At 38.2% G+C, this 12,977-nt stretch overlaps 1 protein-coding gene across 1 annotated transcript in view; it reads right to left on the bottom strand.

The window, feature by feature from the left end:
- Positions 1–1,936: 1,936 nt before the first annotated feature.
- Positions 1,937–12,977, bottom strand: part of LOC150094420 (BET1 homolog) — a 61,998-nt gene continuing 50,957 nt past the window's right edge. The window contains exon 4 of the mRNA XM_090411898.1: positions 1,937–2,097. Coding sequence (XP_090268024.1) covers positions 1,942–2,097 — 156 coding nt within the window. The 3' untranslated portion in view covers positions 1,937–1,941. The remainder of the gene's footprint in view (positions 2,098–12,977) is intronic.

Raw genomic sequence — 12,977 nt, forward strand, 5'->3', positions numbered from 1 at the left:
AAGGAGTTTAGGGCAAGATTTTTCTCTCATAGAGTGGCACATAATTGGAATGGATTGCTGTTAGATATTGCATGTGTAAATAGTGTGAATGAATTCAAGAACAGGTGTGACTGCATGTATAATTAGTATGGCCTCCCTCGATGAGTTCTTGACCATCGAGGTTCTTACTGATATTAGTGAAGAGATGTTCAGGAATCATTATAATAAAATTTAAAACAAAAAAGATATGAAAAGAAAGGCATGTGTACATTGTGGATAAACATGCCATCCACAAAGTTAAAAAATTACCGTATTTTTCCGTGGGGCAGATCGGTTAGCTAGTGGCTGTGCGCTTCGCAGCCATATGCCTGGGGAAGGAGTGGCCTAGGTTTGATTCTGGTCGGTGATGTGAGGAGCTGAAGGATCTTCCTCAGCCATAGCCAAGTTAGCTGGTCTTGGGTGTGGACAGTAGGGTTTTTTCCCCCCAGTTTATCCTGGGATTTTTTATCCCGCAAAGCAGCCTTGAGAACTCAACACTATGGACAAGGGATACACCGGGGCATAGGGCTGACCACCTTATCCTGTGAACAGTTTGAGGTCCGATGATAAATAAACCCTTGACACTGCAAGTTAAAAGGGAGATGAGATTTTTCCGCGTATAAGACAAACCCTACTTTTTCAAACCCAAAATTAAGAAATCAATATTTTAAACATAAAACAGAACACAATTTGATATTTTTTTAAAATATTCAAAGTATATTTAGTAATTAGGCAATATTTTTAAGATACATACTAAGATGCATTTTCTGGGCTAACTTGGTTGGTGTTCTCATGGCCAACCCTTCTCTCCTCATGAAGTTAAAGCACCATTTTGCCTTTCCTGTGAAATCGACAATGTTCATTTCTCTTTGCAAACCTTTTTGCCTCATATCGAATAAGCTTGGTTGACACATATCCCACTCTGGCACTGCTCCATAATCCAAGTCTTAAGCCTCTGATCCAAGTTTAGCCATTTTGCTGGTTTTCCTCTTAAGGCCCCTCTTCTTTTTTGACATGTTGAGTAGTTGTTCTTCCTGTTTTCTCCACTAATCATATACTCAGTGGGAGGAGGTCCAAACTATCTCTCCGAAGCTTTATTTCCATGTTCTTTTGTGTAATTGATGACTTTTAACTTGAATTTTGAAGAATATGACAATCGTTTTTTATTTTCGGACATTTTTATGGGCTAGTGCTCAAAATATGGTTAATGCATTAACTTAGCTCACCAATGAGTTGCAGACGAATGAATGCTATCAGAGCTCTGAATAGTTTATTTAGAATCAGCCATTAATAATGTCAATCGACAGAGTTTAAGAAAGGCTAATGATTGGCGGAAGTTGCGGAAACAAGGTACTGGCAGTTTTGCCATGGCAACCGTGCCTCTCTCAACCGGTTACCCCCCCCCCCCCCCTCCGTGTATAAGGACCCCCAATTCTTGGTCTAAAAATTTTAGAAAAAAAAAGTATCATCTTATACACAGAAAAATACGGTATATACTGTACATATGTGGTGATGATGACGGTATGCATCAGCTGCTTTAATCATACCATCATTGAAGAATTTCCTATTTTTTTTAAATATGTTATTGGACTACCTATAACTTAAATGATCATCATTCATTTTTTTTTTTTAATTTCATAACTTTTAATTTTATCTGATATGTACAAAACTAAGACTTCATTATATATATAGCTCCAGTAATATGGCACTAGAGTATACAAGGCACTTGGGTGGTAATGATTTGAATTCTATATCACTCTGAACATATATGGAGGGCAAGAAAATTATTTTACACCTGTCATTTATTGCAGAAAATGCCAAATGTTTATCTAAAGGTGTGAAATACTATACAATAGTAAGTTTGATTGTAGCATCATCTTGCAGTCTTTCAAAGGTCAGTATTTTATGTTTCAAACTCTTCTTTTACTTGAATTTTAATATAAGATATATAACAAAGAATACAAACAAAGAAAATAGCAAAAGATACAATATATATCTATTATGGCCAGCTCTAGACATTTTTCTCAATCTTCCCATTGTCGAGGAAAGAAAACCTCCTGAAGCATCAAAGTCATCATCCTGGTTTAAATAAAAATAAAAAAATAAAAAAAAGTAGCTAAGACATTAAAGTGTTAGTATTATTCATTTTAAAACAAAAACTTAATTCAGTTAAAATGTTTAAAAACTGAATATGAGCAATCATAATCTTGTGTAATATGAATTCAAAATGGTTTTATTTTCCAAACTGAATATGTAATGATGTAAATTTTATTCCATCTTCATTTCTTACTAATGCAGGTTAAATATAATTCAGCATCCTATTCTCTTTCTAAACCAAGAACTTCATTAGATATGTAATCAATGGATATTAAAATGTGAATGGGAATAAAATTAAAAATTGTATTCAAGGTAAACAAGAAAGGGGAAAAAACGAACAACTAATTTCTAAAATACAGAGCCAAAACTTAATTCAGTTATAATGTATAAAGACTGTCTATGAGCAATCATAACCTCATGTAATTTTTTGATAATGAATCCAAAATGGTTTTATTTTTATTTTACAAACTGAACAGATAATGATGTAAATCATTATCTCATTTCTTTCATTTAATTTCTCACTTTTGCAGGTTACATATAATTTATGCATGCTATTACTCTTTCCATCTGCTGGCCAGGGTTATCAGACTATGAGACATTTTTATGAGTTGCTGCTTTCCTTTTTTATCACTGCAGAAATCCATAAATTCATTAGATGCATAATAAACAGATATGAAAATATATAAAAATTCACTGTCAATCTCTTAAAGTCATTATCTACATGGACCACATTATGAAGGAAAGTGGTATTAATTCGAGATGTTAATTTCAGCTCTTTGCTTTATGTGGACAATGTTATACTTCTAAATAAATCTGCTACAAGTCTGCAAGATTCCCCTGACTAAATTGAATAACTATTGTAATAGATATGGTATGAAGGTCAGCATTAAAAAGACAAAGACAATGAAAATAGGCAGAAACATTGAAAATATCAACTTTTTTAGGCACAATTTTTAGTGAAGATGGTAAATTAAATATGGAAATATACAACAGACTCAACAAAGCTAGTATGGTAGGAAGTCAACTGAATAAATTTATATGGAATAAGAGAGAAATTAGTCAAAACACTAAATTAGCTGCATACAAGACAGTGTTCAAACCAATTTTAACTTATGGATCTGAGAGCTGGGTCAGAAGTAAAACACTTGACTAAAGACTAGAGACTGCATATATAAGAGTCCTGCGAAAGATTAGGGGTGAATAGATGGCATCAATGGCAATATCATATTAAAAATGAGGATATTAGGAAAGAACTTGATATTGTCAGCATCCAGGAATGAGTTAGCAGAGCTAATCTCAAATGGTATGGTCACTTAAACAGAATGGGAGAGGAAAGATTAGCAAAACAAGTGTATTTTACCAGGTTGGCAGGAAAAAGACCCACAGGAAGACCAAGATATAGGTGGATTGATATGGTAAAAAGTGCCTTAGAAGATAGAAATATAAGATCTGACAATGTTGGCGCCTTGACAGGTAACAGATTAATTTGGAGGAAAATTGTAGACAGGAAGTTAGTAATGATGTAAATTTTTCATGTAGTACTATCATATCCTGTACATCCCTTGAGGGTAAATGTCAGTAATTTGATGATGATGGTCTATTAAAGATAAACAACAGGAAAAGAAAACGGCAACAAAAAATTACTAAAAGTTTTGAAAAGCCAAAAGGCTTTTCGGCAATTATACATTGTCATCGTCAGGAATCACAAAACAATGATATGTGCATGCAGACACTGACACTAAGCAAATGAGGCTGAAGAAAGGAAACTGAAGTTGGTCCTAGAGAGACATAAAGGTGCCCCCCCTAGTGAGAAAATTGGGTTGTCTTGGCTCTTGGGCTGATGTTCTTTGAATACAAGCTTTCCAAATTTGAGGCAGTCTCATGCACACAAATTTGTTGAGGTTTGGGAAGTTTTTCAGAGGTGAGGTTGATTCAAGGAATAATCTTTTATATTTGTACTTGCTGCAGTGTAATAAAGTGGCCTTCTTCTAGCACTGCAGCAAGTACAAATATGAAAGATTATTCCTTGAATCAGCCTCAACAAAAATATCAGAGGTCTCCAGTCTTTGATCGAGTGTTTTATTTCTTACTCAGCTCTAAGATCAATAAGTTAAAATTGGTTTGAGCACAGTCTTGTATATTTACGAGGTGGTATCAAAAAGTTGAGACTAGTTTTGTAACGCCAACAGATGGCAGCACAAGGCTGCACACACAGTCACACGGAGCATTGATCGTCATAAGTCAGTGTGCCAAAAGACATCATCCTGTGCACATCGGGAGTTGTGCAACTGGTGCTATTCTGACCACATGCGTTACCACACATCTGCAATTTAATTATGGACAGCAAGTTAGAACAAAGAGCGAATGTGAAATTCTGCATGAAACTGGCAAATCTGCCACAGAGATGTTTGACATGATTTGGCAAATTTACAGCAATGCTGCAATGAGTCGTTCAAGGCGTTCTGAGTGGCATGCGTGCTTCAAGAGCGAAAGAATATCACTGGAAGACGACGAGAGATCAGGAAGACCTTCGAGCTCAACCCCTGAAAATGTCGAAACCATTCGGCAACTCGTGCATGAGGATCGTCAGAGAATTCCACAACATTGCTGCCATTGTTGGTGTGTCATACAGAACAGTCCAGGTAATCCTCACGTGTGATTTGAACATGCGCTATGTTGCTGCCAAGTTTGTTCCCAGGCTGCTGACCCAGGAGCAGAAGGAACACCGCATCAAAGTCTGCCAAGAACTCTGTCAGCATGCCGTGGATGACCCGTCCTTCATGTCGAGGATTATTACTGGTGACGAAACTTGGGTATACGGGTACGACCCTGAGACAAAGCAACAGTCTTCACAGTGGAAGAGCCCATCACCTCCACGACCGAAAAAGGCGAGGCAGGTCCAGAGCTCTACTAAGTGCATGCTCATAGCCTTTTTCAACATTCACGGCATTGTGCATCGAGAATTCGTCCCCAGGGGCCAGACCATCAATAGTGAGTTCTACTGCCAGGTTTTAAGGCATCTGAGGGAGAACATTTGGTGAAAGCGACTGGATCTATGGCGCGCAAAAAACTGGATGCTCCACGATGACAATGCACTGTTACTGAGCTCTCCTCTCACGAGTTTCTCACCAGAAACAACATAATCTCACTTCCGCATCCACTTTACTCGCCAGATTTGACTCCTGCAGACTTCGCCCTCTTCCCGAAGATGGATCCAGCTCAAAGGTCATACGTGTTGACCCCATTGCGGAGATCCAGTACAAATCGCAGAAGGTGCTTGACATGCTTCGAAAAGAAGACCTCCAGGACACATTCTAGAAGTGACAGGAATGCTGGAGCGCTGTATTGCTATGCAAGGGGACTATTTTGAAGGTGATAGCGTGTAAAGTAGATAAATAAAGTAATTTTTCGTAAAAAGAGCTAGTCTTGAAACTTTTTGATACCACCTTGTAAGTTTTAGTGTTTTGATTAATTTCTTTCTTATTCCATATAAATTTATTCGGCCAACTTCCCACCACACCAGCTTTAATAATTCTGTTGTCTATTTCCAGATTTAATTTACCATCTTCACTAAAAACTGTGCTAAATAGCTGAAATGCTTTATTTGTTCGATAGGTTCACCATTTGGGATACAGTTGATGTTTTCAACGTTTCTGCCTATTTTCATTGTCTTTGTCTTTTTATTGCTGATTTTCATATCAAACCTATTACAGAAGTTATTCAATTTCATCAGGTGGTACGTAACGGAGGGTACTAAGGATGAAGGGTATTGAATTTGATCATCTCATCAGATGATGTTATTATAATTCGGGTGTCAAATCTTCCATCAATTGGTGAGAGTGACCAGTCATTTAAGGACGTCTATTAGAAAGGGGTATATTTGGAATTATAAGGCTGCTAATTATGAAACGCTCACAAAACAGCTTGCGCTAATAAATTGGAAAGAGGAACTGGATGGAAAGGATATCAATGCTGCTTGGGAACTACTCAAAAACTATTTGGTGGAGGCAATATCAGAATGTATTCCAAAGGTTAAGAGGGTAAATATAGCAGGCGCAAAATGGATGAATCAAGAGATAAGGTATGCCATCTGGAAGAAGGTATTATGGAAGAAGTACAAGATGAGTAGTTATAACAACCAGCTGCATGAGAAGTACAAAGAGCAGGTGAGGAAGGTGATCTGCTTGGTAAGGGCAGCAAAAGTGCTGTATGAGCGGCAGTTAGCTAATGCAGCTTAAAAAAAATCCTAAGGAATTATTTCGATATATGGCCAGTAGAAGAAAGAATGATTATGGAAGGATGAGATTGATTGGTGAAAACAGAGGAATGGTAACCACTGTGAAGGATATTGTTGAGATATTTAATGAGGTATTTCATTCTTACGAATGGGGCATCATGCGGAACTTGAATGCAGTGGGAAAGGAAAAGGAGGAATAACTGTTAGAAAGTGAATAGGAGGTATATGAGATATTGAATAGACCTGATGTAGATAGGGCTGTAGGACTTGATGCTACTTCACCATGTGTTTTGAGAAAATGTTATGGAGAGTTAACACCTTTTGCATATCTTTTCAACATGAGACTTGCACTGTCAAGTTCCAAAGTAGTGGAAAGAGGACAAAACTGTTCTGATTCATAAGGGAATTGATAAGAGCAAGGCTTTAAATTATAGACAGTATGTGTGTCTGGAGTTGTGGTTAAGGTGTTAGACAGGTTAATTAGGACAAAGATTCAGAATTGGGTTGACAACAGAAAAATACTGTTTGGCAGCCAGCATGGATTTGTTGAAGGAAGATTGTGTTTTAACAATGTGATTACTTTTTATAATAAAACGACGAATGCATTGTATAAAGATGTTGCATATCCAGTGTATTTTTAGATTTTGCAAAGGTGTTTGATAAATTGTCACATGACAAGATGGTAATTAAACTGGAAGGAATGGATCTGAAAAGTAGATTAGTTCACTGGATTGCAGATTGGTTGTCTGATAGGTATTAGTGAGTTGTCTATGGAGGAGTGATATCCCAAAAGAGGAAAGTTACTAATGCTGTACCTCAAGGGTCTGTTTTGGGTCCATTGCTATTTATTTTGTATGTAAATGATAATGGGAGAGGCCTGAATGGTGATATGCACTTGTCTGCATATAATTCAAAGTTGGAGAGAGCTATCAGGAGTAGAGTGGATACTGTGGCTTTGCAAGAGGACTTGAATACAATGGGTAAATGAGTGGAGATATTAATTCAATGTTGTGAAGTGTAAGGTTTTGAAATTTGGGAAGCAGAGATGGGATGTAGAGTACACAACTGGAGGAAATATCTTGAAAGAGGTAGAGAAGACCTGGGAGTGATTGTAGACAAGGATATAAAATTTTGTTGCGATGTTAGTAAAATTGTGAGGACAGCAAAGCAGATAATGGGCATGATGCGGAGGCTTATGCTTCCCTTGTATAAGGCTTTGATCATGTTACATATGGATTACTGTGTGTGCAGATTGGTCAGCTGGCTTTTAAAAAGATGAAGATATATTGGAAAAGGTTCAGAGATGATGGACTAAGGTGGTTTCCGGTCTCTGGAATGTTGAGTATGAAGACAGATTGACAAAATGCTATTTGCAGAAATTGGTAGATAGGAAGAGGAGAGGGATATGATTTGAGACATATAAGCTGTTAAGAGGTTATTACTAGATTAATGTTGAGGAGGTTTTTCATAGAATGGGTGAAGATAGGAAGAGAACAAGAGGTTGCACAGAGACAGTGAACATATTTAAGGAGCGGTATGATAAACTGCATGTGTGTGCAACAGTGGACCGTCCGTGAAGAGTCTTTGACTCCATGGAGGGTTTTTATAATAATAATGAAGTTTTTTTTATGTTGAGCCTTTTATATGAGAGGTTGGTTGATCGATCTATAGTAAATTCATATATGGGTAGTGGGTTGGGAAAGGAAAAACTTGTTTACATCTGATTTAAAAGCCTGTATATTGTATTCCTTGGGAAATACATCAGGGGGAAGACTGTTCCACAGTACAGCAGTAGCTGGAATGAAGGAGGAGGAAACAAAACTTGTTCTGTGGGTTTCAAGGTGTACTGTAAAAGGATGTTGGGTGGCAGCTGTACGTGTTCTAATGGGCTTAGTACTGAGTGTATGTCGGAGAGATTATTGATGCTATTTCAGATGAACATTTGCTGTGGAAATATTTATAGAATACACAAGTTGCAGAGATCAAATGTCTGTGTGAAATGGGGGGGGGGGGTTAGTTGGTAAGAGAAGGGTCATTTATCAATCTAATTGCTCTCCTCTGTAATGAGTCATTTTGAGGGAGCTTTTAAAAGCTCCACTCCAAATGTGAGAGCAGTATTTGATAGGCAGATTTGTGATTTGTATAAGGTAAACAGTTGTTCAGAGATGAAGTAACATCTAACATCTTGAGAAATCCTAGTTTTATTGAAAGCTGAGGATGTAATGGTTGTGATATGTTTATGCCAGGAAAGGTTTGATGTCAGGGTAATTCCATGAAGAGAAATCTCATCTTGTCTAGAAATTTGATTGTTATCAAAAATAATACTGGGGGAAAACAGTTCTTTTATTTTTTGTGAGAAATAAGACAGAACTGGGTTTTATTAGCATTGAAACTGACGAGGTCATCTGAGCCCCACTGGAGGATGGCTTGGAAATCAGAATTGAGGGCAGTGGTGGTTGATGTTCTGTAGGTTGAGGTGAGTTGTGTAGCTTAAGGTTTATCAAAAGAAAGGGGGGGAGTGCAATGTGCTGTCATCGGCAAAACTGTGTATTGGATTGGAGGCCAACTGAAGTAGGTCATTGACATACAGAAGGAAGAGGGTTGGTGAGAGGATAAGGAACCATCTACTATCACACAGTGTGCACCCAGACAGAAAGCTGGCAATCCAAATGCAGAAGTCCTGAGACAGTCCAAACGATGGAAGTTTGCTTAGCAAGCATTTGTGCAAGACCAGGTCAAAAGCTTTGGAGATAAAGTGCAACCGCTTGAGATTTGCCAAATTTCTCCATGGCATTTGTCCAGAGATGGGTGATATATGAGAGTAGATCTCTTGTTGATTGGCAGTGACAGAATCCATACTGTTAGTTGCTTAATTGTTGAGTGCCTTCAAGTTAGTGTAGGAGTTGAGAATTGATGGTATTTCTCAATAAATTTAAAAAGAACTAAGGTGAGTGAGATGGGGTGATAGTTAGATTGCAGTGATTTGTCGCCCATCTTGGGAATGGGTTGAATATAGGCCAATTTCCAGGCTGTGGGATAGATACCAGTGGAGTAAGAGAGTATATACAGGAGGCATAGGATAGGAGTCAGTTCTGGTGCACAAACCTTCAAGACAAATGATGTCGGGAGCCAGGAGACTTTGTGTCTAATTTAAACAATATTTTTCTGATCTCTTTCTGGCAAAAGGATATAGGAGACATTGTATGTTGGGAAGCTGGAAGGTTGGGGGCTTTTACCATTGTCAATTATGTGTGCATTGGAGAAGTGTGAGGCCAGGAGATTAGCTTTTTCTGTGGTTGATAATGCAATAGAGCCATTTGGGTATGATGAGGTGGCAACAGTGTTGGGCAAAAGATACAACCAATTGCTTTGGAAAGAGACCAAAAGGCACGGCTTCCATTTGGGCAGGCTGCAAGTTTCCTGCTTTTCACCCATTCAAATTCTTTTTTGGAAGTATCGATAGTTTTCTTGCATCTATTTTGGGCTTGGGTATAAAAGCATTAAAGGAGGAGGAAGTTATTGATGTAAGTCAGTTGTGGTATGATTGATTTTTCATTTGTACAGCCTTGGCACATCTTTTGGAGAACCCAGGGTTTAGTTAGGAGACAGTAGTTCAGAGAAGTGTGGGGAATGTATGTTTCCATGTCTGTGAGGATTACTTTGGTGATACGTTTCAGTGCATATGCTTGAACTAGAAGACCAGAAACAATAGTCCAACCATGATGGAAATGCGGCACAGAAATCACAGAGGCTGTCCCACTTGGCATTGTTAGAATGCCAAACTACTCTTTATGGTAGTGGCTGTGTAAGCATTGTTGCATGGGGAGGAAATGAGCACAAGATTGTGGTTGTAATTACCCAGAGGCTCACTATATTCAATGTGTATTTGGAAGGGTCATTGGTGAGGAAGAGATCTAGGGTGTTTGAGGAGTGGTTTGGGTTATCTGGTATTCTGGTTGGCATCTGAACAATTTGTGTAAGGTTTTAGTGATGACACTTTCAGCATCTCTGGCTGCAAGATCTGTACAACTGGAGAAGGAAAGCCAGTTGGTCTTGTGGACATTAAAATCTCCTAAGAGGATGATTTAGCTGTTAGGAGAGTGGGACTGGAGAAAATTAATTTTTAAGGAGAGGAAATTAAGGAACATAGAGTGGTTGGTGGCATTAGTAGAGCAACAGAGACAGCAAATGAATTTTACTGAATGGGAAAAGGAGTATTTTCAACCAAAGAAGGTCAAAGTTGCATGCTCTCTGGCAAGGTATGTCAGAGTGGATATGTGTGCAGATGCTGCCCTTGGGTCGAAAGGAGTTAAAGAATGTGTAGTTTGGAAGGTTGAGATGGATAGTGTTGGGGGGAGGTGAGATTTGGGTTTCTGCTAAAAAGAATAGGTGGGGTTTTGTGGACTGAAGATGGTAGTGGATAGTACTTTACATCATGACTGATGTAAAGAATGAAGAGTTAGCTGCAATGATGGAGATAGCTCGGTTGTGGAGAGTGATATACAGGGTGAAATGGGAGCTGGATGGAAAAATGTCTGGTGAGTGGGTCAGCTGATAACAGAAAGAAGTGTGAGATAAGAGAAATGAGGGCTTGACCAAGAGAGAAAGAGAGAGAAAAATCAAGGAATGAGTTTTGTACAGCAATTCAGTCATACAAGGTGTGATCGACAAGAGGCTAACAAAATTCGGGGTGCAAAAATTAATGATGTTAGTGAGGCTATTACAGCACAAAATGGTAAGGTGAAAGAAGTGATTGTAATGGCTGGAACGAATGATTTAAAAGGGTAAAAGTATGGCATGAGAGAGTTAAAATAGTATGTTGCCACGGTATGACAGATTAGAGCTGAGGAGGAGGTCCATAATAACAAATGACTCAATACGTAGGTTATGCAGAAGTGAAGTGAAGTTTGGATGTATGAAGCGAGGTTTGATGGGTGAAAGGACTTTTACAAGGAGGATGGTTTGCATCTGAAGATTTGGTGTTCAGAGAATGGAAAAAGTGTTGCTGAATGAAATGAAAGTGGATGTGCAGAATCAGGAAAACTAGCAATTTTAGGGGGAGGGAGAGCTGTTGAGTGGATATGCAGATATCAGTGAGGCAGTTGTTCAGTGTAAGAATGTGTATAATATGCCTAAGTTAGTACCACTCGTAACAAACTGGAATGGGATAGTTAGTATAAAGTGTGAGGATAGTGGTGGACCTAAGGGACTTCTGCACTTTATGTACAGTAATGCCAGGAGTATTCGGTACAAGCAAGAAGAATTTTTGGTATTGGTTGGCTTATCCTGGCCAAAGGTTATTGGTATCAGTGAGACATGGCTAACAGCAGATGATACATTTAGTGGGATAGAATGAATGAACGATATAGTGTGTAATAATGATCCCTGTATAGAAATGATACAGGAATCATTATTAAGCTGGAGCTGCAAAAAAAAAGAAACAATTGTGGAGGGAATTTAAAGAGAAAGGTGACTTGCAGGTTCATGAAGAGTACAGGGTACAGGCCAGAAGGGTAACCAGTGAGGTAAGAAAGGCAAAAGGAGATTATGAAATGAAGTTGGCAATGCAGGCTAAAGAGAATCCCAAAAAATTTTTTTGATATGCTGAAAGTAAAAGAAAGAATATATATGGCAGAATGATTTTAATGAATGCCAATAGTAGGGAGGTAACTGAATCAGTCTAAATAGTATAATTACTAAGTGAACACTTTGCAAGTATATTATCCAGGTGATGATATTGCAGGAACGAGAGAGCCAATGGCTTATACAGGAACTGAGGTAAATGAAATGGAGGTTTATAGCATATTACAAAACCTTAATGTGAATAGAGCTGTAGGATTCGATGGTATACCCAAGATTTTACATGAGGTGAGAAGGAAATTGTCACTGTTGTTGACAACATTGTTTAATCTAAATTTCAGCTGTGGGTTAGTCCCAAAGGGGTGGAAAGAGGGGAAAATAGGTCTGTTGCATAAAGGATGTTCCAAGACTGATGTAGAAAATTACCGACTGATCAGCATATCAAGAGTTGTTTGTCGAAGTAGGATTCGATGGTATACTCAAGATTTTACATGAGGTGAGAAGGAAATTGTCACTGTTGTTGACGATATTGTTTAATCTAAATTTCAGCTGTGGGTTAGTCCCAAAGTGGTGGAAAGAGGGGAAAATAGGTCTGTTGCATAAAGGAGGTTCCAAGACTGATGTAGAAAATTACCGACTGATCAGTATATCAAGAGTTGTTTGTCAAAGCATTGGAGAAGTTGGTCAAGAGCAAAATACAGGAATTTGTAGACAGAAATGGGATACTGTATGGGGGCAGCATGGTTTTGTGAATGGTAGGTCACGCCTCAGTACCTTGTTCATGATTTATAATACAGTCACAGCTGAGTTGGATAAAGGTAATGACTATACAGTGATACTGCTAAACTTCGCAAAGGCCTTTGACAGGATATCACATGGAATTCTAATCAGTAAACTGCAGAACATTGGAATGGATATAGGGTTGGTGAGATGGAGAGATGTCAGAGAGTAGTTTATTCAGGAGTAGAGTCCAAAAGAAAGCATGTGACTAGTTGTGCTGCAGGGTTCTGTTCTTCTATTGCTACAATTTAATTTTATTAATGAT

This window comes from Typopeltis vanoorti, chromosome 22, assembly GCF_054136105.1.
Source record: "Typopeltis vanoorti isolate ZY-2024b chromosome 22, IOZ_Tvanoo_1.0, whole genome shotgun sequence".
NCBI lineage: Eukaryota > Metazoa > Arthropoda > Arachnida > Uropygi > Thelyphonidae > Typopeltis > Typopeltis vanoorti.